This window comes from Coturnix japonica, chromosome 1, assembly GCF_001577835.2.
Source record: "Coturnix japonica isolate 7356 chromosome 1, Coturnix japonica 2.1, whole genome shotgun sequence".
Lineage (NCBI taxonomy): Eukaryota > Metazoa > Chordata > Aves > Galliformes > Phasianidae > Coturnix > Coturnix japonica.
Genome location: NC_029516.1, coordinates 117,807,891 through 117,830,760, shown reverse-complemented (window position 1 = coordinate 117,830,760; position 22,870 = coordinate 117,807,891). Strand labels below are relative to the sequence as shown.

At 34.7% G+C, this 22,870-nt stretch overlaps 1 protein-coding gene across 1 annotated transcript in view; it reads right to left on the bottom strand.

The window, feature by feature from the left end:
• Nucleotides 1–22,870, bottom strand: part of OCA2 (OCA2 melanosomal transmembrane protein) — a 165,436-nt gene that overhangs the window by 20,893 nt on the left and 121,673 nt on the right. The window contains exons 22-23 of the mRNA XM_015851083.2: nt 16,137–16,230; nt 7,394–7,487 (exon numbers count right to left, since the gene is read on the bottom strand). Coding sequence (XP_015706569.1) covers nt 7,394–7,487; nt 16,137–16,230 — 188 coding nt within the window. The remainder of the gene's footprint in view (nt 1–7,393; nt 7,488–16,136; nt 16,231–22,870) is intronic.

Sequence of the window (22,870 nt, the reverse complement as noted above, 5' to 3'; positions counted from 1 at the left end):
AAAATAAAAAAGATTGCTTTAGAATGGTTTGAAATCTACATTATTTAAAATTTTTTGTGATCATAATTTACAGCTTTTTCAATAGAATAATGAATTAAAATTTTGAAATATCAACTTTTCACTAGCTATAACATATTAATGTACTGTTAATTGCTCTCTGTTAATATGCTTTTCATAGGCATACACACATTCCAGCATAATTTCCACTAAAAATTGTCAAAGCTAATTAATAGTTTGAACACTTAGGTCTCATGAATCTGAAAGCAGTTAGAGTTAGGTGTCATGTATCAATATTTCTTTGTACATGTGCTATATTGCAGTTTTTACCTAAGAGCTGTTAATAAATTAACTGTACCTATGGCTCATCAAAGGTACAATTTGTAATACTAATCTTTAGGCTAATATGTATATGGCTACTTTTAGTTAGCTAAGAGAATGGAACTTAATGTAATTATTCACTTCTGAGGTAAGGGTTGACCAAAAATGTTATGAACCACATTAAATTTTTTTTCAAATAATATTATATGAAATCATATAGGTTCATACTTGTCGATGCTCAGCTTTAGAATTGTGTCTTAATGCTAAATGTACATCAGGTAGAATTATACTGCAAAGCTGCCATAGCCCCAGGGGTATTCAGCAACCATCCCTGTATTCCGCCTCCACCATTCTCCTACCCAAGATCCTCTTCACCCAGCTCACGGTCTAGGACCCAGTTTCAGCGCTCTCTGGGGTTCTCCAACCAACTATTCTTAATGTGAGAAAACCACGCTCTACCGCAGACAGAGGTGTGCTTTAATAAATGACAGAATTTTCAATAGCCACCTGCAGTAAAATCAACCAGTCAATCGATAAATAATATTTCGTTATACTACAGAAGTTCAGAAATAAGATGCTTCTCTGAAAATATTTCTCATATTTCCACTGCATTAAAAATAAACATACCAAACCTGAAATTCTACTCTACCTGCAATAGTAATTACAACAACCACCGATTTATCATGCTTTTGTTAATTAGTTCATTAATGGTTGTAGATTTTATTTTTTAATAGAGTTATACTTACAGTCTCAAAGCTTACAGAATAGCTGACCATTTATTTTGGATTTGTCTCTATCTAATAGTCATAGAATTAATATTTTTATGGCATTTCATTCTGCACATAGGAAAGTGGCAATTATTTTTAACCTCTAAACTCAGAGAAGGCACATCATCTGCCACTGAACTTTTGAGTTTGACATCAGTTAAAGTTCTCCCATTAAAAAGAAGTTATTAGAGCAATACAGAGTAATACATAATCAATCTGTCAAAAACAATATCCCTGTGAAACCTCTGAAGAAAAAAAACCTTTCTGTGCCTAAAAGGCACAGTTTTTTGGTGGTAGATTTTAACTGTAAAACTAAAGCTCAGGGATCCCAAAATCCCTCCTTCCTTCCCATGACAGATATGAGTAATTTTTTTCTTTAATAACAATACATTTAAGTAATAAAATGTGACAGACTATGTATTGTGCAGGAATACTGCTATGATTCACACAGTATTACCTACTAGGCCAAATAATCAATGTAGCAGTAGTGGCAAATCTAAAAATTAGGCAAGCCTGGCTGCTTTTATTCTCACAGGTTTTATATATATATATATATGTATAAAAAAATGCTCTTCTTCTATGCTACCTGCAAGTTGATGGAAATGATGCATAGGAATATCACAATCAATTACTTAACCCAAAGGCTTCAGAATTTAATTAACAGAGACCACAGATTTCAATGAGCTCTCACTGAAGCAGCAAAAGCAAAGGACAGCATAAGTCACAAGCCTGTATTTGGTTCTTTGCCCAGTCACTGTAAATAGCCCTTACTGTAAGTAGCCTTCACTGAAATATACAAGAAATACGACAATTTTTTTTTATATTTTTATATTTTCCATATTTCAAAGAAAGCTTCTAATGTTTTCCATATGCATACAAAGAAAACAAGATAAAGATGATCAAATGTGATGTAATAAACCTTAAATACATGGATTCTTTTTAAAAAAGAAGCCTTACTAATTGAAAGTTGCAAAATATTAGAAATTGTACAAATTGAAATTGTGCATTAACATGTTTGTTTAGAGGGGCTGGCTCAAGTGTGGCATCTGTATTTAAGAGAATTCTGTTATAATGTCAAATATCAGCATTTATCCCATTACCCATTTAACTCATTACTCTTCCTTAATGAAATGGGATTGAGCTAACCTGTGTGCCTTTATCATTAATCTTTCTTCAGCAATTCAATGAACATTGGTTGGTTACTTTGAGCATCATGAAATCCCATTTCCTGGAGTTGCATAGCTGGTCAGAAATCCCACTGGTGAATTGTGTACAGGTGTTTGAATATCATATTGCTTGGCTGAAGTCTTCACCATCAAAATCTACACTTAAGGTAACGGAGCTGGTTTTAATCTGATTGGAATCAGTCTTGAAAAAGCAACAGTGTTTGGCATAGAGTGGTGTTAATAACAGTGAAAAAGGGAAAATGACACTAAATGAATTGGAATGCACAAAACTAATGCTACCTAACACATAATTGAGTAAAGACATTTGTATGATTCTACAGAGCCCAATGGTTTCTTTAAAAATACTATTTTTAATAATTTGTGTAAATAGGTTACACAAGGAGTAGCGAAGAACATCAAATTTGCGCTCCCGTGTTCACGAATGATAGTTCTCATAAGCACTCTTTCACAGTCTCTATGTGTGAATGCTCTCAAGCAGGGATAAATGAGATATCCTACAGTAAATATTTTTGCTGTGAATATCTCCCAACACAAATCCAGTGATGAAAACAAATTTGTTAGGAAACTATTATCAGAAACCAGTATCTTCTGACACTTTCAAATTCTTGCTACTCCCAGTGAAGACAGAGAATAGTAATTCAGCTCCTCAGATACCATACAAAGAGAGAGCAAGGACAGAAGAATGAATAACCTGAAAATATGCACAACGTTTTCAGGATCATGTCCAGCTAACCTTAGCATTATAATCTAAAATAGGCCCCCCCAGGCTCATGCCTCCTTCCTCTGGGCAAACTGATTTCCTCATGTATCAAATAATCTCTCTGATATACTCATTGCATTACGTAGTTATCCAATCCATTTTTCCTTTGCCTATATATTCTACACCATAATCTATTCACAGTCAGACAAAATTTGCTTTAAATAAAATTAAATTAATTTCACATCACCTCAACACATTTATTTCCTGCCATATAGCTTGAGCATTTATCTGTTTTGGTTTCTTAAATCACGTTATGTATCACAGGCACACAGTGGTGATCGGTATGTATTGCAGTAAGATGAGGAAACATGACATATCGTGTTTGAAATACTATGTAAATGTATAAATTACATTTATATAAATGCATTTCTTAAAGAGAATATTAAAAATCAAGCTGGTAAATTTATCAGCATGTAAAGACATATATAAAGGTCCCTCAGCAATAAGAACTTCTTATGTAATGAAGTTAGAAACAACGTTTTATTAGTAACAGAAATAATTCTATGGGTCGTTTTCAAATTCCATTTGGGTAGATTGGCCTAGTGTAATGCTATATGAAAAACTCAGAGATCATCATCATCTTCATCATAGTCATCATAATCTCGTGCGGGTTGGAAGGGACCTTAGAGATCATCGAGTCCAACCCCCCGGGATTCGAGCCTCCTGTGTAGCAGAGCAACACTTCTAACACTTGCGCCACAGCGGGGATTCGAACCCAGGGCCTCCAGTGTTGCAACGCGGCATTCCTACCACTTGCGCCACCGGGGCACACTATATATCAGTAAAAATTAAAAGCTAACATGAAACATAGCATCTTGATTAGAAGACACATCTTCAGTGTTTTTCCTGTTCTGTTATGTCTGAAGAAGATGAAAATTTCTCTCTACTGTATTCTTAATACATACAAAATCCTAATGTTAACCTCTGAAAAACTGTCCATGCTGACCTGATCTAACTATTCCTTAAGACAAATAATACCATTCCACAGCTGGTGCTTTCCTTTATGTTAAATTGATATTTATTTTTTTTAATGATTGTGCATTTCTTTGATAACAAAACTAAAAATCACAATATGCATATTAATTTTCTTTGCCTTCTGCTTACTGTTTGTGCTGACACTGAACAACTAATAACAAATTTCACGTTTTCTACAGGATCAAGACTGCCATATAAAATTGATTCTCAATGCACATCACTCATTTGTTTGCTATGACATCTACTCCTGTCCAAGCAGATGACCACCCTCTATCACCTCTTCCAAACCTCACTGTTATTTTTATTTTTACACTCAATATTTTCCTTTGTGCTGATCTTCTAATTCACTTAATAGATCATATATCACATCATTCCCCTTTTATTTCTGCCTACTGATGACATAATGGCTAGAAACTCAATGTGGATTAAAAAAAGAACTGAAGTAGTCAGAGCAGAGGGAGAAGAGATATACCCACACACTGTAATGGGAAGTAACATGAAAGCTGAATGAATCTGCAGTTTAACAGTGAATAGTAAATTAATCAAGAATTTGAAATGGCAAAGATGAACAATAACAACAATAAAAAGCAAATAGTTCTGTAGTTCATATTTGTCTTATCTTTGCAATACAGGAAAACAGAATAAGAAGACTCTGTCTGAAGAACTGTGTTCAGACCCACCATCAAAATTACTAAAATGATAAGGAAAATTTCAAGAACAAATAAGAATTTTCAAGAGAAAAGATTAAAGAGCATGAATATAGTTTTATGAAGCACTTTCCAAGGTGGAAGAGAAGAGTAATTTAGGTGAACTGATAGAAGTACAACAGAGGGACCTGAACATGGGGTGTGAAATCTGGGTGAGAAAAAAAATAAAAAGGAAGAAATGCAAGAAATAATCACTTTATGCTTTGAGGATGCCTTCATGAATAAAAGGAGGATCAAAATCCTCAAGGGATAAATGTAAAATGTCTTAGTGCCAGGACAAGCCTCCAAACAGACTGAATTGGGACACATTTGACAAATTTCCTAAGGCAAATTTTGAAGAAAAACATGAACTACCTGCTCAGTGACTGAGAAGCCAGCAAAAGTGAGGTTTTACTTTCTTTTTGCTAATTTCACTACTACCTACTTGTGACTACTCTGTATTCAGTTCTCACTTCCTTCCTCACAATCATAGAATCACCAAAGTTAGAAAAGACCTATAAATCATATAGTCTAACTGTCCACCTATCACTGATATTTTCCACTAATCCATGTCCCTCAGGACAACATCAAAACATTTCTTGAGCACCTCTAGGGACAGTGAGTCTACCACATCTCTGGGCAGCCATTTCAGTGCCTGACCACTTTATTGGAGAAGTACTTCCTAATGTCCAAACTGAACCTCCTCTGGAGCAACTTGAGGCAATTCCCTCTAGTCCTATTGCTAGTTACATGCATGAAGTGGCCCACATCCACCTCACCACAACCTCCTTTCAGGTAGTTGTAGAGGGCGATAAGGTCCCTTCTGACCCTCCTCTTCTCCAGACTGAACAATCCCAGTTCCCCCAGCTGCTCCTCATTAGACTTGTGCTCCAGACCCCAAACCAGCTTTGTTGCATTTCTCTGGACATGCTTCAGAGCCTCAATGTCTTTCCCATAGTGAGGGGCCCAAAACTGAACATAGTACTTCAGGTGCAATCCCACCAGCGCTGAGTAGACGAGGACAATCACCTCCCTACTCCTGCTGGCAGCACTGTTTCTGATACAAGCCAGGATGCCATTGGCCTTCTTGGCCACCGGGTCACACCGTTCATGTTCAGCCAAGCATCAACCAGCACCCTCAGGTCCATTTCCTCTACACATTCTTCCAGCCACTCTGCCCCAAGCCTGCAGCATTGCCTGGGGTTGTTGTGGCTAAAATGAAGGACCCAGTAGTTGGTCTTGTTGAACTTCATCCCATTGGCCTCAGCCCAACTACCCAGCCTGTCCAGATCCTTTTGTAGGGAATGACTACAGCCTTTCCCAGTAACTATTTCCACTGAAAATACGCATGGAGAAGGTGATTTCAGAACATCTGTGAATCATCATCAGTCTTCCCAAAGAGTAAATTCCAGTGAATGCTACTGAAAGGACTGGTTAGACTTTAAACATCCTTGTTTCTGCTTAGGTACTCAATCAGTGTCATAGAAGCCTTAAGAATATTTCTCTATAAAATCAACACAAAAGGCATATTGTTAATACTAAAAACAAGTTAAATCCTAAAATGACAAGTTAAATATCTGTGAAATATGAGCAGAACAGCCCCGGACAAGACTATTATTGCTATTATCATAATCTTTTGCTGCTTATAAATCCAAGTCTGTTATTTATCAGTTTGTACTATGTAAGAATGTAATGCAATCTCAAAGGTCCTAAAAACTGAGTATTTGATTTGATGGGTATTCTGTCTTTCTGAAATATATTACCAGAAGCCTTAAAGAGTTAAAGAATGCTCTAAGCATAATGTTATCACTGGCTCTTTTCCAGACACTCCCATATGATTAATCATGTTAGTCAAAAAGGTTTGAAGGCTTTTAGATAAACAATAAAAAGGAAAGCTAATGAAAAAGATAAACTAAAATAAAGAAAACTGTAAAGTAAAAACAGAAAAGTGGTGAACTGACCAGCATGTTTTAACCTACATATGCAGAAAATGGAAGGAAAGCCTGTTCCAGCTACATCGACTACATGTCAACTTTCAGCATGTTAATATTTAATGCTCTGTTTACTACTTTTATTTAAAACTTCTCAAGTACAGCTTCAAAAACTGGAGATGCTTGGAAAAATATTAGATCATTGTAAACATTGTCACTTCACCTTTAGAAACTTTTGATTCATTTTAATGACTAATAATTTAGTATCCTTAATTTTTTAAAAACAATTATTAATTAATAACTAGGTCATCATTAATTTACTCTGTCACATCAGTTAACGTAGGGAATTGTGGAGCAAGGTCAGAACTGGGGTACCTCAGACTGAACTCGGGTATCTCCCCTTCTCCTGATGATGGAATGTCCATGGAAAAAGTACCAATAAGAAACTAATTTCCAACTGTGTTTAATCAAAAAGCATCACTTACTGCCACTAGAGTGGTGAAAATAAGACTGAGGGTGATCAAAGCAGGGATTTCTGACATTTAGTTTTTCCTGGGGTTTCTACCACGTGTAATCGCTACATCTTTATATATTTTATCCATATTACATGAAAACTGTGATCAGACCTCTGCTCACATTTCAGTGGCCAAAAACATATTAGAAAAACAGGTTTATTTTACAGAGTTTTCCCACTGATTTTCTCACTGGAGGCTCAATTTTTTGCAGAATGAAAATAAAAGACAAATTTTAAAAAAGTTTAAAATTTTACCTGAAGAATTCCATGAAAGAGAAGCCATAGCCATGCTGTTCAGCAATTCCTGCACAAACAACGTTTGCAGATGCTCCAATCAATGTTCCATTGCCTGCCATTCAGGAGACAGATAGTGGTTTAAGGATACGCTCTGTTTCTTACACTTATTCTGCTTACTCTGTACAAAAGTCCCTAGATGTACTATCTGGAAAAGAAAAATCAATTTCTGTTGAATAGACTTGATAAAGAAACATACAGACAACATCTCTACATCCTAGAAAAAGCTTCAGACTTGTGCCATTCTCAGATTCTACATAAAACAGGAAAATAGGGAAGGAAGATAACACCAATCTAACAGTTGTCAAAGTGACACCGGGGAGTTAGATTCAGATAAACCTGATGATTTTTTGTTGTTGTTGTTTTACATATGAAAAGATTCAATCAGATGAGCTGAAAACAAAAGATAAGATAATGCAGGAAAGAAAACAGAATTTTGCAACAATATCTTCAGCAGGCATTTGGGGATTTTATGCAAAATGGAAGCCTTCTTTCCCCACATAATAGTGACACTTACAAATGAGTCTTATATATACATAATTAGTTGCTGGATGGATTTTGCATAGCTTTTTCTTTTCTTATGAGTAAAAAACTGGAGACTGGAGGACACACACCTATCTATAAAGTTCATTTGTCAAACATCAGTAGTCCTTTATAACATAGAAGGAAATCACTTTTCACACTGAACTTCAACAAATTACATTATATAGGCTTTCTTATGAGATATACATGCAAAAGGAAAATAATATCATTTTTACAAAGTTCATCTGTTTTCTTGAAAGAAATACCTCTTCTTTTTTCTTCTAAGCCTTTTCCAGTAACTTTTCCAGTAATTTTCTAATTTCGGTTTTCTCTAAACTTTCAACAAAGTTACAACATAAAGTCAGGTAGATATTCAAAGGCTCAGAGAGACTGACTCATTTTCTGTAGTTTTCCCATGTGTCATACCTTAGACTTAAGAAAAGTTGTACACCTCACTTCCACAAATCAGATGTCTTCATCAAATAATTCTGTTCTAAATCATGAATTGGGAAGTAACAATGACTCCTATATTCCATTATTTCATTAAAATTAAGAACAACAAAAGAGGCAAATATCTGAAAGAATGCTTTTCTTTTTTACTGTAGCAAGTCACCCCTTTTGTTATACATCTATACGTAAACTGTCCTTTATTCTAAGCACAAGTCCTCATTTGTGTCATTGGCCTGCAGTTACTCTTCTAATTCTGGCCCTGTTAAACATTTCTGCTCAGTGAAGATTCTTCTAATTTGAGAAAAAAAAATAAAAATGCTCAGAAGGTAATTAACGCTACAGTTAATTGTTTTGACCTAGTAAATGTTTCAGGTCAACCCAAAGAATCCATCAAATTAAAAGTAAAAGTAAAAGCAAAAGTAAGATTCCCCAAAGCATTCACACATGGTACACATTCATTTCCTGTAGATAAGGAAAATATCCTTCCACATCCCCAGCTCCAAACAGATGTTTTGTTTCTATAATTGTCTTTTTTTTTTTTTTACCTATTCCTATTTTTTCTTCTCTACCAGGAACAATGTAGGTGAAGAGCTTCCTATTTGCTGATTTAAGGTTTTAGCTTTGCAAAGAAACTGAGTGCAATGGTCCTTTCAGTCTCTAAGGAGCTCTCCTGACATTAGTGGAACTGCTCATCGGTAGAAGACTATAACCCTACAGGATCATAAAAGCATTGTGGAGCACTCTTGTAAGACACTAGGAACTACTTGTGACCTAATTTTCATGTTACACATGTCCATCAAGTGTGGTGATAAGAAATGATCTACCTTCCTAGTGGGCCAGAAACCTTTAAGAAACAGCGCCTAGAGTGGTAATAAGTAATAAGCAACAATGCATCTTATTTACTTTGTCCTGTCTGAATCAAAGTGTATTTTAGTTAATTTATAATTCGCTCAGAGATATGGAATAAAACTTAATCAGAATTCTTGTTAGGTCCTCACATAACAAAGGTAAGACACAAAGCAGGTGGCTTAATACAAAACCAGAGCAAATTAATACAGCTGAAGTTATTAGAAGAATAAAACAGGAACACTTCAAGAATTTTCAGTTCCAATACTAATTATTAGTCTACATTCTCCCAGCATTTCATAAGAGTCTGCTCTACATGTAGCAAAATCAGACATCACCATCAGAATAGTATTACTATAGACAAGGAATATAGCTCTGGCTTCAAATTAAAGGAGCAGGACTGAAATTATACTTTTCCTATGGCTGTGACTAGAGACAGCCAAGATCTCCAAACACACACTCTTACATACTGTACATGTGCTAGCGTTGTACATTCAGATAAGGAGGTATTATGGAAAGAGCTTCGGCATCAGCACTGTATTGATTTCCCTGAGTATAATTCACTTGAGGAGAAATCACTGCTTTAAGGTTCTCTGAAAGAAGTAGTATTTCTTTTTCATTTGTTCAGACTGTGTGTGAAGTTTAATTAGGTACTGACTACTTATGCTTCAAAGAACTGCACTGAATTTAACAACCAAGACAAACTTTTGTTTCTCCTCCAGGAACATCTGTCTCACTGACAGGCATTTAACTCAGCAGTGAAACAGTGACACCGTGTCCTCTGAATCACAGAAAAGTCAAAACTAGATAGATGTAAGTGGGATCCTATGTACATGAAATTCATTCAAATTGACACAAATGAAGAGCAGGCATTTTCTAGGATTTCACAGAACTTTTACTTCATCATCATATCATCAGCAGCCTTAAGAATAATTAACTTTAAAACACACAGTAAAGTCTCTTACTTGCTTATTTGTATGCTCAAGCTATAATTGCACACCAGTGAACTGTATCAAAGAACACCAGTTTTGATGACTCCTACTGTAACTCATCCTTTATCACAACACATGTATTTACTGAGAATTTAGATTCCTTACAGTTAATTAAATGCAATATTTCTAATGTCAATAGCAGGTGATATGTTTAAGATAAGCCATACGTGATACCTTTCATACCTATTCTGCCTTTTTTTCTTGGTACACTACAGGCATTATTTTCAATGTTAATCATGTTTAACAATTCATAACTATGAAATCAAGAGAATCTTCTTAATGCAAAAGAAGAAACACGTTTGATGTGTGATCTCAGAAGTATTCAGGCATGTCTTTAAAGTGAGGATGCTACCTATGCAACAGAGAGTAAAATGGCAGATCCTTATGGATTGTGCTCATTTTTCCATGTATCTGCCCTAGCTTTGCACAGTCACTGTAGAAACGTAGTAGAAGGTCTTCTACTATTTCTGCCCAGAAGCAGTGATATAAAATTTTCTTTTCTCACAGGAAATTACACTGAATATCTTAAAGAAATGCAAAATTAACTTCAAGTGTAAGAAAGTATTCAACAGTTTTAATTAAAAATAAATTCATTGAGAAATATACAAAAGCAAAGCCCACATATAAAAATGTGATCTTCTGTATTCATCCAACTTACAGATACATCAGAAAGCTCTTGAGAAGGTTACATAAGTCTGATTTGATACCTGCTGTATCCACAAGCCGTGCTTCTTCCAGACTTCTCATTCCATTTGTAGCTATTTCTTCTCCCCTCAGTATTCAATTATTGCACTCTACCACATCACTACTTTTGAGACTGATAAAACAAAAACCCCAAAACAGCATACCAAACCTCATGCACCTCCCTGAGCTCAGCCAGCTTTTACCTTAGCAGAGTTCATCTACATGATTATATTCTTCAACTCACTGGAAATCGCTGTTGGGAGAATTTAATAGTCTTTTCAAAAATCGGGGCTGGGAAGCTGGGAAAGTGTCATAACAAGAAAAGGGAGACAGTTTATATCAATAATGTTTCATCATACTTTAAACCTTTTTCTCATTGTGTTGCTTGGCAGCAACACATCTGTTACATCTAAGTACCACTGGTTCTTAGAAGCATCTTTGGTATTGCTCTCTCAAGAGCAAACCTAACCCATTTGTCAGCAGCATTTGTAATAAGTTTGCCCGGAGAAACACTTTAAAGTATCTAGCAGGATTAGTGTTTATTACTCAAAGGACTGCAAAATCCAAGGGAAGGTATTATCACTGACAAAGCTATTTTGCCTGGCATGGCAAAAAATAAAAAATAAAAATGGCATCATAAAGATGGGTTCTCAAAATATAAATTAGATAGTACCTTGTGCAACAGCAAGTTTTAAAAGGGATTGCTTGTAGAAAACTGTCGCTTTGTTCTAAGTAATCATACACCACTTCTCAACCTGTACGTAGCCAATAGACTTCCTACATTTTCTCTTCCCCGTATCTCTGGTTGCCTACCACAAAAGAAAAAGACTACACAATTTTCATATCAAATTAATGGGTTCAGTATTTATTTTTTTTTAATTCTTAATTAGCTCAGTGTCATAAAGCTAAGCAAGCCTCTGATATTTCCTTAACGCAGACAAGGATATGCTTGCCAAGTGTACTCATAGAGTTTTAGCTGTTTTTCAGTTTTACATTCACAACTTTCTTTTCTAGTTCTTTCATGCCAATGAGGATCATCATCAGTAATCTTAAAAGATTAGAGAAACTCCTTCAGCTCTGATAATGAGCATGGTTTTCACATCAAGGATTTTATGGTATCACTGAGCTTTAAAGCAGGACTTCATACTGAAAATGTGTGAAAATGCCCCAGAGTTTGAATGTCATGAAAAAAAAAAAAAAGCAAAAACTGTGCTTGGATTTTTATAGAAAGTTTCAGGTTTGGACTGTTCTAGAAAACAGCATGAGGTCAGTTTGGACACATGAATATCAATGCAGAGAAAATACTCCTTGCAGTCACAATGGATTATACTGTTCTTATGGCTACAACTGAAAATGAAACATTCATTTAATATCCAAAGGAAGTTCTTTATAAAGAAAAGGCAAGCAGTCCTGTAATATACTGGAGTTGTAGTTTAACATCCCATGTTACTCCTTTCCATCACTGTAAACATCACAGAAACAAAGGCAAGTATAGTCAGTAAGAAAACTGGATATTAGTAACTGAAATACAAAATATCTGCTGTACTTGAGTCAGGACTTTAAGAACACTTGCCAAGAGTCAGAATAAGCATAGCGTTGGACCACTAAGAGAAATCCAAGTATTCATCTACAGTGTAGGTTACTCTCCTTTAACTATTGTCTTTAGTACAATGTACTTCTAATATATCATGAAAGAAATAAGTAGATTAAAAGGCAAACAAATGCCACCTCTTCATATATCAAATGTACAAAAGTCCTTCAAACAACATCTTAGCTATAATTTCTTCAGGTCAGAAAATAATTTTGTTCTATACAATTGAATACTATGAATAGATGTATTTCTGACCATGCACTTACACAAAGTGAGTTGAATTCATATTTCTTGTTATTTTAAAACTTATAAGTCAATAGAAGCAATGTGATTAAAGCGCCTCTCACTCTGAAACTGCTGGAACTAGCAATCTTCATTTATCCTCCAGAATTTCAGGGCAGCATTCCCTACACATTATTGGAAAGGCTACATAAGTTCAGTCTCAAGCGATGCCATAATTTCATCATATACTGGAACAGAAAGCATTAATGAATAAAGCTTTATTCAGTGTCCTCTCCTGTGAAATAAATATGAAAGCAGATTTGTCAGAGCACCACAGAAAATAAGTGATTTCCTTGTTTCCTTCAGTTTCTTTCAAATTTCTGGTTTTCTTTCCCCTTTGCTCTTTTCAAAGCATAACTGAGATACTGACAGATAATCCAGAAAAAGCAGAGAGGTGAACAATACAATTTTTCCAGCGATTACTTAGTCAACCTGACTGTTGATGTCCAGACAGATATAAGTTAATAGGTCCTATCAACATTCAGAAGAACTGACAAATCAAAAGGCCCCAAGGAATCAAAAGGACCACCTCTCCAAGAACTGCCAATGGCCACCATCGTTCTTGGCTTTCTTGATTAAAAAAGCAGAATTTTTCATTCTTTCTCACTTCTAGATATAGATTTTACAAGAGTAAAGAGTATCATATTATTTTTGGTTACACCTTGTGTACGAACCCTGCACCATGAAAGACAGAAATTTAATAGAAGCAGTTTTCTTTGGGAGACAGCGCTGAAACATCACAACAGTGTGGCAGTTAGTTATATTGGCAAAGGCCTTTCCAACTTGCTTGAGACTGATTCAGTCCTTTCATTTCCAGGACAACAGCTATAGCAATGAAAGAAAATTACAGTCTTTTCTCATCCCATCATCTTCCAAAACAGTATCTGGCTGTGCACTTCAAGGCAGTAGAAAAAAGTAACTGCACCCACTGGAAATTTTTCAGTTTCATGGCATTTTCACAGACAGGCACAAAGGATGATGCTCTCTTCATGGACACATAAGCAAGCATAGTGCAGTGCTTACCCTGAACCCCAGAAACGCTATCCAATTACCAGTATTGAAACTCTGCATTATGTAGCAAACAAGTACTTACAAAATCTATACTTTTAATGTATTATTTAATCAGATTCTTCTACAAAAAGTCTTGCTTGCTACATTCTTTTGGTTGCATAAGGAATAATATGGTCCAATCTTTTTGCCTTAAGCACCAGAGTATAATGATATAATTTGCATCTCTGCCTTACAAAATGAGATTATCCTACCTTGAGAATTCCTTCACAACACTTCAGTGCTGGTAAGATTTTTTTTTTAAGTAGTTTTAAAACCCATTCAAACCTCCTTTTTTTTTTTTTTTTTTTTTTTTTTTAAGCCCCTTCTATTTAATTTTTTCAGTATTTGCCAAAACTTTCAAATGAAAAACTTTTCTACCATTTCCATTCCCTACCAATAAACTGCTATATATTAGATTCGGGTTTTGACATGGGAAAGCTGGGACTAATTTCACAGATTTACATTCCCATGAGGTCTTTGCTAGTATATGTCAGCACTCACACAGCTTTATCCTAATGGAGCAGTGTTTGGAGAGTTTAAATTTTTGCAGATAATGATAATGCTCTTGCTTCTTATCAGAGTACTTCTATGTATTCTATTTTCAAAAAAAATGAACATTCCTTGTGTAGTACCCTTAAATCAGACAATTTCTATATTAATTATATTTGTATAGTTGTTTTATATGGCAAACGTATAAGTCTGTGTTAAACCCCAGCAATGCTTCAAAATGTCAAATTAAGGAATTTGTGTTAACGCATTAACTGATAGTGTAGGAATATCAGCTGATATATGTAACGACTCAAAAGCAGGTGGAGTGTCTCTTGCTCAGAATAATTCAGTGAAATCTCATCAGTTTTAGCTCCTTATGAGGTTTGTTGGTTTTTTTTAATACATGAAATTTTAATGAAATCAGAGTATCTTTGGTGATTAGCAAATTGAGAAGAAAGGTGATATTTTATGGCAAATATCTATATAAAGACCTACTGAATATTCAGATCACTAGTTTTAAAAGGGAGCAGATTTGCAGTTTAACATCACAATGTAATGAGTAATAATGAGTACAGAAAAGACATTCCTAAAATGAATAACTGTTCTTTAGTATAAATTGTCCTGTCTTTGCAACAAGCTCTTAAAATTCAATCTGTAAATTGCATCATTATAATATTTGTTTGGTATTAAGGTCACTTGTGCTAGCAATCACTTAACTAAATTAATGAATCTGAACTTGTATTAGTCACAAAATTCTGGTTTTAATTTCAATACATAAAGGAAACTGTTTCAAGGATCCAGGGAGGAGAAAGGCTTGGACTCATTGTTGAAAATTATGTTATCCATTTTAACTTTATTTAACTTAACTGCCTCAATACTCATGGATCAGAACACCATCCAATACAATGTAATTAGCACTGACATTCTCAGTAGTCAAAAACAATATTAACTCTATTTCTCATGAATTTTTTAACACATTTTAATTGTACTTAGTATACTTGTTGTATACTGTGTCATGAAGACTTCATAAGCCATTTGCAGAACACAGTAATCAAGTATAAACAGTAATTTAAAAATTACTTGAAGGCTATTCTCCTTTGCTGTTACAAGAGATAGAGAGAAAATCTTGAGTCTACAATAGATAAATTTTTAATTTGAAAAACTAAATGAAGTTACGAAGCCATATGCTTGTTTTACACTAATGCATGTACAATGCAAGAAATCCTAGTTAATATCAAGATGGGTTTTAGAAGAATGGCTATTAGCTTTCATTATTTGAGGTACATTTCCAAAATATTTTAATGAGAGTTTCCTTAGAGAAAGGAGAACAAAATAGATCAGGCAAATGGGTACTCAACCCATTTCTGTAAGCCAGCCAGAAAACCTCCTAGCAACTTCATTAAGCTTTGAATAAAGCTTTCAGATCTCTGCTATTATTCGTTTTCTGCATCTTTTCAGTGAGCAATGATAAATCTCTGTTCTGGAAACTAAATATATTTTTAAATTTTTTTCTCAGAAAAGATCAGATCTCCATGAGAACCATCTGGACTTCTGCTTTGTGCATTTGTACTTTATTCAGATATAGTCTTCAGTGACAAATGGCAAAAATACAGCTGTGGCATATGCTGTATACAATGACTGGGATCCTCATTCAGGAGTCCTTTGAAGTCAAAAAGAGCTGCATCAGGCCCTCACTATGCTTTGCATAATGAATTAATTAAACATATTTGAGACAGTTTATAGGTACCATAATTTCAAAGTTATTGCCTTTTGTCAGCTTTCTCACATAAACACTTACCTCCAAGGCATGCACCCATGGCCAATGAAAATATCAGTGGTTTCACAGGCAAGTTAACATCAGGATCTTTACTCAGATTGAGAAGAACAGGAATCTATGATTTAAGAAGAGAGTAAGATTCAGGAGAGAGCGAACTAATTTAAGCAAACAACTAAAACACAAGCAAATCCAAATATTTTTTTCTTTCTTTTCTTTTTCTTTTTTCTTTTCTTTTCTTTCTTTTCTTTTCTTTTCTTTTCTTTTTCTTTTCTTTTCTTTCTTTTCTTTTCTTTTCTTTCTTTTCTTTTCTTTTTTAAATGAGCATAATGAATGAGCATCTTTGCATAAAACTCTTGGCTTTTGCTCAGTTTTGCCCACTGATAGTGCTAGTCCCACAAGCCAAAGGTACTGGCAATATCAGGCTAATCCTGACACAGGTTAACTACTGAAAAAACTGGGGATCCCTTAACGTTATGAGTGCATCCAATTGGAGCCTTCTTTTTAATCAGGGAAATGGCAGTAATTATATGCAATTCCTCGTCCAGTCCTTGAAACCTGAAGGACAGTTATCATCCCTCCTCTACCTGGAAACTGCTGAGATGCCTAGACCTGCACAGAGGATGCATCAATAACTAAAATATTCGTAAATTCTTGTTATAACCAAAAGCGTCTGATCTGTTACAGAAAAAAAAATTGACAGACATCTATGTGACAGGTCTCTGAATCTGTAAGTAGAGTTGAGCTATCTTATTCTTTAGTGTAATGTTACGTTTACCAGGAAATGTATGTTATCCTAGGAAATATTTGCAACTTCTATGAATTTCATTTAATATTTTTTAGCAAATAAACATAAATAATTATAGCAAAAGATGCTTGTAAATCAAATTAGGTTCATAGGGAAACATTACTGGCTTAATTAGGCAATTGTTATGGAGACCAAATGTGTAGCAGGCAAGCTTTCCAGTAGCAGCAGATCTCAGTCACTGCCAACATTCAAACCTAAGACACTTCAGCTTTATTCAAGGAAAACTGTACAAATTTCTACGTCATTGAGTAACTTATTGGTTTGAAAGGAAGGCATAATCAGTGCCTATAAAAAGAGGGTCATTAGCAAACAGAGAAGTGAGAATATTATTGACCTGTTTTTAAGATGTGCAGAAATCTATGGGACCAAAGGAGACTAAGGATAAACAACAATGAAACAGCGAGAAACCAAGCAGGAAGTGATATATGGAAATAACTGTGATTTGTCTTAAAATTAATGCTTTCTCTGATCCAGAATTTACACTAATGGTTACAGTTATTACTTTTAATCCTCCAGTTTGTCCTTTGGATACATTACACAGGTCTGATCTCAGACCTGCAATCCTGAAAAATATTCTCTGTTTTAATGGCTGAATGAAATTCACCTTTTACTGAATGCACATCTCCTTTTGGTGGTGGAACAATATACAGGTTTTATGAGAATTACAATCCCTTACTTCCCTCCCTAATGCCATTGGTTGCTAATCATCCCTCAAATCCTTTTATTGGTTAACCTAGAGAACGTAATTTTTAACAGTTATTCCTGAACTGTACACTGCTTGAAGATAGGTATTTCTATTTAAGGCAGAAGATCTCTGCCTGTTTGGGCTTGGTTTTTTTTCCATGATAAAGTCCATTAAAGATTCAATCTCTGTTCTCTCAAACCACCCCTTCCGGAGCACAATATTGCAGTTCTGATTGTTGTTGCATTTATTTCAGTATGGTGTTTTGTTTCAACATGAAATGAAATAACTTCAAGCAAACACAAATAACAAATCCCAGAATTAAGACATCTAGCTCAATCCAAATACAGCATTTCTTCCAGCAATGCAATTTTGACCCAAGAACTGGAGACAATTATTTACTTCCTTGGAATTATTTGCAATTATCTCAGTGTACTACAGTTTTGTGACACAATCCTGAACTATTCAGGCTAGAAATGCTTTTTAAATTATGTGACTCTTCCTGTCATGCTCTGCCCCGCAGACATGGAGAAGGTACTCACCTTGTGAGTAGAAAACGTTAAAATGATAATCCTGTTTTCTTGCTTTTGAGTTCAGTCCTAAAGCTGTTGCCAGCAAGATCTCAAATGCAGGGCAAGCAATGCCATTTTCACACCCCATTGGTGAGATCTGTGTGCCAAGCAGAGCCTTACAGTCCTCCAGGGGTCCCTCCCTAATTACACCACTATGAAGAACATGAGAAGAAGCAGTGCAGAGATTCTTGGCAGAGAGTCAATTAGGTGATTCTCTGCTAGGTATTTGCACTAGATATGCACAGTGCTCCCATCAGAAAGTTTTGTTTTCTGTTTACTGAAGGAGCTCAGCTTTATGAGTTCTCATTGACCAATAAATTCCTACTGACTGAAGACACAGAAACAATGTAGAAGAAAGTCTGTGATCAAAAGTTTTAAACTTGATCATCTTTTAAGCACAAAGATGCACTGAAACATAACAAGAGAAAGTGCAGTTTTTTAATGCGCTTGCATCTGCACTTAATTTTTAAGCCCAACAAAGTATTTTGCAAATATACACTTGACCCCACTCATTTTATTGTTATCTCCGTGACATAACATTGCTTCTCTTCCACTTAGGAGTATTGTGCATTATTTTTAAAAGCTTTCATAGTAATTAATTGAGAATGTTAAAATTAATATTACTGATATTATGTTCCTAAGTACACTATTAGGCAGTGGGCTAGATCAGCAATCCCAGCTCCCACAGATGTCTGCTTTAACAGCAAGAAATAAACATAAATCACACCTTCATAATATTGCATACTCACATAAACTGAAATTTGGTTATTTTCTCTAATGAAAGAAGTTAGTCTCTACCAAAGAATAATAGTTAGGGAAATAGAAGTAACAGCAGTAGTATAGATCTCCACTATGTGCCTGAAGTAAGATTTAGCATGCATGTAACTTTTCTAAAGAGATCTACTAAAATGTTTCACTTTTGAATTATCAGATGAAAGATGAACACAAAGCCTTTGGTTAAATTTCTAGTGCTTCAGACAAAAATATATAGCTGATCCATAGAACACAACAAACTTTTTTCAAACAACGTGGAATACGCCATGTTGCAACTATATACCACAAAATTTCAAAAAGTCACTAGCATCTCATTTTTTTAAATCTAAAATTAAGTGTAATACCAACATTGTTCTAATTTCTGTCCAAAGATTTTTAATGATACAAAATGAATGAAGAATTAGGAGATTTGGTCACCAGCAAGAGATTCTAAATAGATATTGCAAAACAGTTCATGCCAATGGACGTATTCTCTTGCTTGAGTATTTTAGAGTTTTTAGGATCATGCAGAGGATCAAATGGACCTGCTTCAGTTTTTCAACAAAATCATTTTAGATCCACTTTTTGTCATATGCATTCATGCAATCATGTGATAGACAACACTTCCACAAAATCAGTACCTCAAACCTCAGCTTCCCTAATTGTTATATTTAACCTAAGCGCTGAAAAAAGAAATGCAGAACACAAAAGTATTAGTAGGAAGCGATCCACTGTAGTTTCAATGTTTTTGAAAAACTGAATTGGTCCTACAGTGCTTTCAGATTCAAGCTGAAGGCATTTACAAAATTATCAAAAGCAGATGAAGTTGGGATATTTTGTAAACTGGGATATAGTTTGCTGCAATATATATTTTACAATTACAGTATATTGATTTAACTTAGTTGGAATGCAGACTTTGTCATAGTTTCACTAAGTGCTGCCATTCAACAGCGAAAAGTGAAAGTTAAAGCACGTGAAAGGACACGTTTCCCTCATTATTAGAGGGATTCTTTCAATACTAGAAAGAAAATAAAACATCCATATTTTATAGCCCTTATTTCAACATGCTTAACAGATGATGCCCCTATATTTGACTAGTTTCTGAAAACTTTCTAGCTCTGCTGGAAAGTTTGGTATTGAACTACTTCACATTACAGCTTGATTGGCAGAATCTAAATAAAATGAGTGATACAGCTCACAAAGGAAAGCCTAATCACCTTCACACATTATGTATGATTATCCATCTCCAAGTAAGTAGGGGAAAGAAAATATAACTACCAGAAATAATGAATGTACTTGGAAAAAGTAGAGTGTTCTCAAACACCCAAGACAGAAAGGTGTCAGTCATTAATCTTAATCCTATATAGGATGTTATATTTATTATATATAGAATACAAGGCAATGCATAAAGAGTTCCAAAAGTGTCTAATGAAAGTGCCTAATGATGCTGGCGTATTTGTCTATATAACTGTCCTAATCAAAATCAACTTTTGTGTAGAAAATGCTTACTTATACCATAGATTTCAGAAGTACATAGGATGTGTTACAAATATAAAGAGATCAAGAATGGAGACATATGTATTCTCATATTTCATACTGTCTTAAAACGTGAATCAACGTTGAGAACTTTTAAAAATGGAGCAAGTTTTTTTATACTGTTATATAATAGCCATCTTTACGAGCAAACTGCATTTTTTAACTACTAACAATACTATTAATTATTTCAAATTTTAAAACTATATTTTCAGTGTATTTCTTCATTTTAGCTCTTTAGCATCCTGAAAATTTAACGAAGATGAAACAAATGAAAAGAAAGGAAGCTCAATTTTTACTTTAAATTAAGGCTTTGGAGAACAGAAAACTGAAAGATTTATATTAGGATTACATATGACAACAATAACTACTAAACTAAGTTTTACAAAACATTGTCAGTTTTCTCATAACAGACCTTAGATTTATACTGTAACATGTAATTGCTTTTTGTTAAAAGAGAACATTGGAATATTTACAAATCTCAATTTGTTTTTTTCAGAGGGAGTCTACTCAACTCCTTCCAGGTCCTTCCAGGTCCTTCCAGTCCTGATTGGATGAAAGTGAAATGGAGAGCCCCAAGCATTTCACTTTAATATTTATTTTGATACTAAACTGCATTTCTTGTAAGCAAAAATGTAATCAAACTGTTAACATTTTCACACCTTACTGCCACAGCCTCTTCTCTTAATTACTGAAGAACAAACTGAATTAAGGACCTCATCCTATTCAACTGTTTATTGAAAAGCTTGCTCACAAGCATGACATCCCCCCAGTCAAGGAGATAGAGAAGAAAAAGTTCTTTTGAAACTGTAAAGACCCTTTTCTGAAATACAAGCAGAAATGATGATTTAGCTTAGCTTACTGAACCTCAGATATGCAAGGAGGAGACCAAAGAGGAAAGTCACTGCTACTCTATAAGTGCTACTCTCCTCCAGAGGTATCATAAGCTGCTTCTGAGAGGGTTTCATTTCAGCCTTCTCAAATTTAATCTTTGTACAAGTGATCTCAGACTACCATCATGCAAAATGGCAACTTAACCATTCATTCATATTTATGACATATATGTGCAGCACAGTGCAAGACATTGTTATATTGCCCATCTTGTCTACTTTTGCAACATGATGGTGAAACAGCAATATACATCTTTATTTTAAGGATTCACTGCTGCTCTACAACTTGAAGTTTCACAGCACACATTTTGCTAAGAACTAAATGTGTTAAAGACAACTTCTGTTGAAACTGCAGGGAATGTGCATTAATAGAAAAGAAAAAGCTCTTTCTGGTTTCTCAAGTTTTTGGTGATCAGTCTGTCCACAGTCTGATATCATTCAGTCTTACACATTTATTGAGCAATGAAATGCAGAAAATAAATAGAAATCTTCAGCAGTACAGAAGGAAAGAAGATCCAAAAATGGAAGGCACTAAGAATATGAGATACTGATGAATTTTTTAGTAGTGCAAATGAAATGATTCTGATAGTTTTAGAGGTAATAAATAGTTGTCCAAAAATTATCTGGTTTCCAATAAAGACCTGTCAGTGACCAAGTCACCTTGCAGCCAGGTGGTTAATTGAAATTGCTCATTGCACTGTATTGAGGCAATAGTATTTAAGCTCAGCTAAGAGAAGGATTTACTATGGCTATATTTTTAGTTCTGATAATAAAATAAAAATATAAACAGATGGCTCCAGCATATGCAGCTGATAAAACACGTCAATTAAATTTGAAAGTGTGCTGGTAATAAAATCACATCACCTAACATTCTAAGGGCAGAAATCTGTGGCTATTTAAATGACAATACTAGGAAAACACAGACTTCAAAAATGAATGAATCTTCCCGTTACAGAATGTCACTGTGAGTTTAGCCTTTTCCAAAAGGATGAAAAAATCAGAGGGTTAACAGAATGACACATGGAGCATCAGTACATGATTCACCATATTTGTTATTCAGACAAGGGCTAGACATACAACATGGAAAAAAAAACACCAAACTTGCCATTCTAGAATTAAAATGCTGAAGACTTCGCAGATAAGGTTTTGGTTTATTAATTTTGCATGCACAGAACATGTGGGTTGCTTAATGCAGCTCCCAGATACATTTATATATATTAAATTTGTCACTGGCAACACAGTCCTTTGCATACAGAATTCATACAGTTTCCCACAAGGGCTGTGACTAAGTCAGAATTTGCTACAGTAGAATTTATTCATATTTTTTTTAAAAAAAAAAGATTGATTTTCCTATAATGTGTGGACAGCTATCACAATTGCTAGGCATGTTTATGCAATTAAGTGTAATGAACAGTCATTCAAATTTGCTTAATTAGAAAGTTGAATCTTCACTTCCCAGTGCTTAAAAAGAATGTAAAAATCTTGGGATTACAGTACAGCAACTAAATTTCAATCTCTTC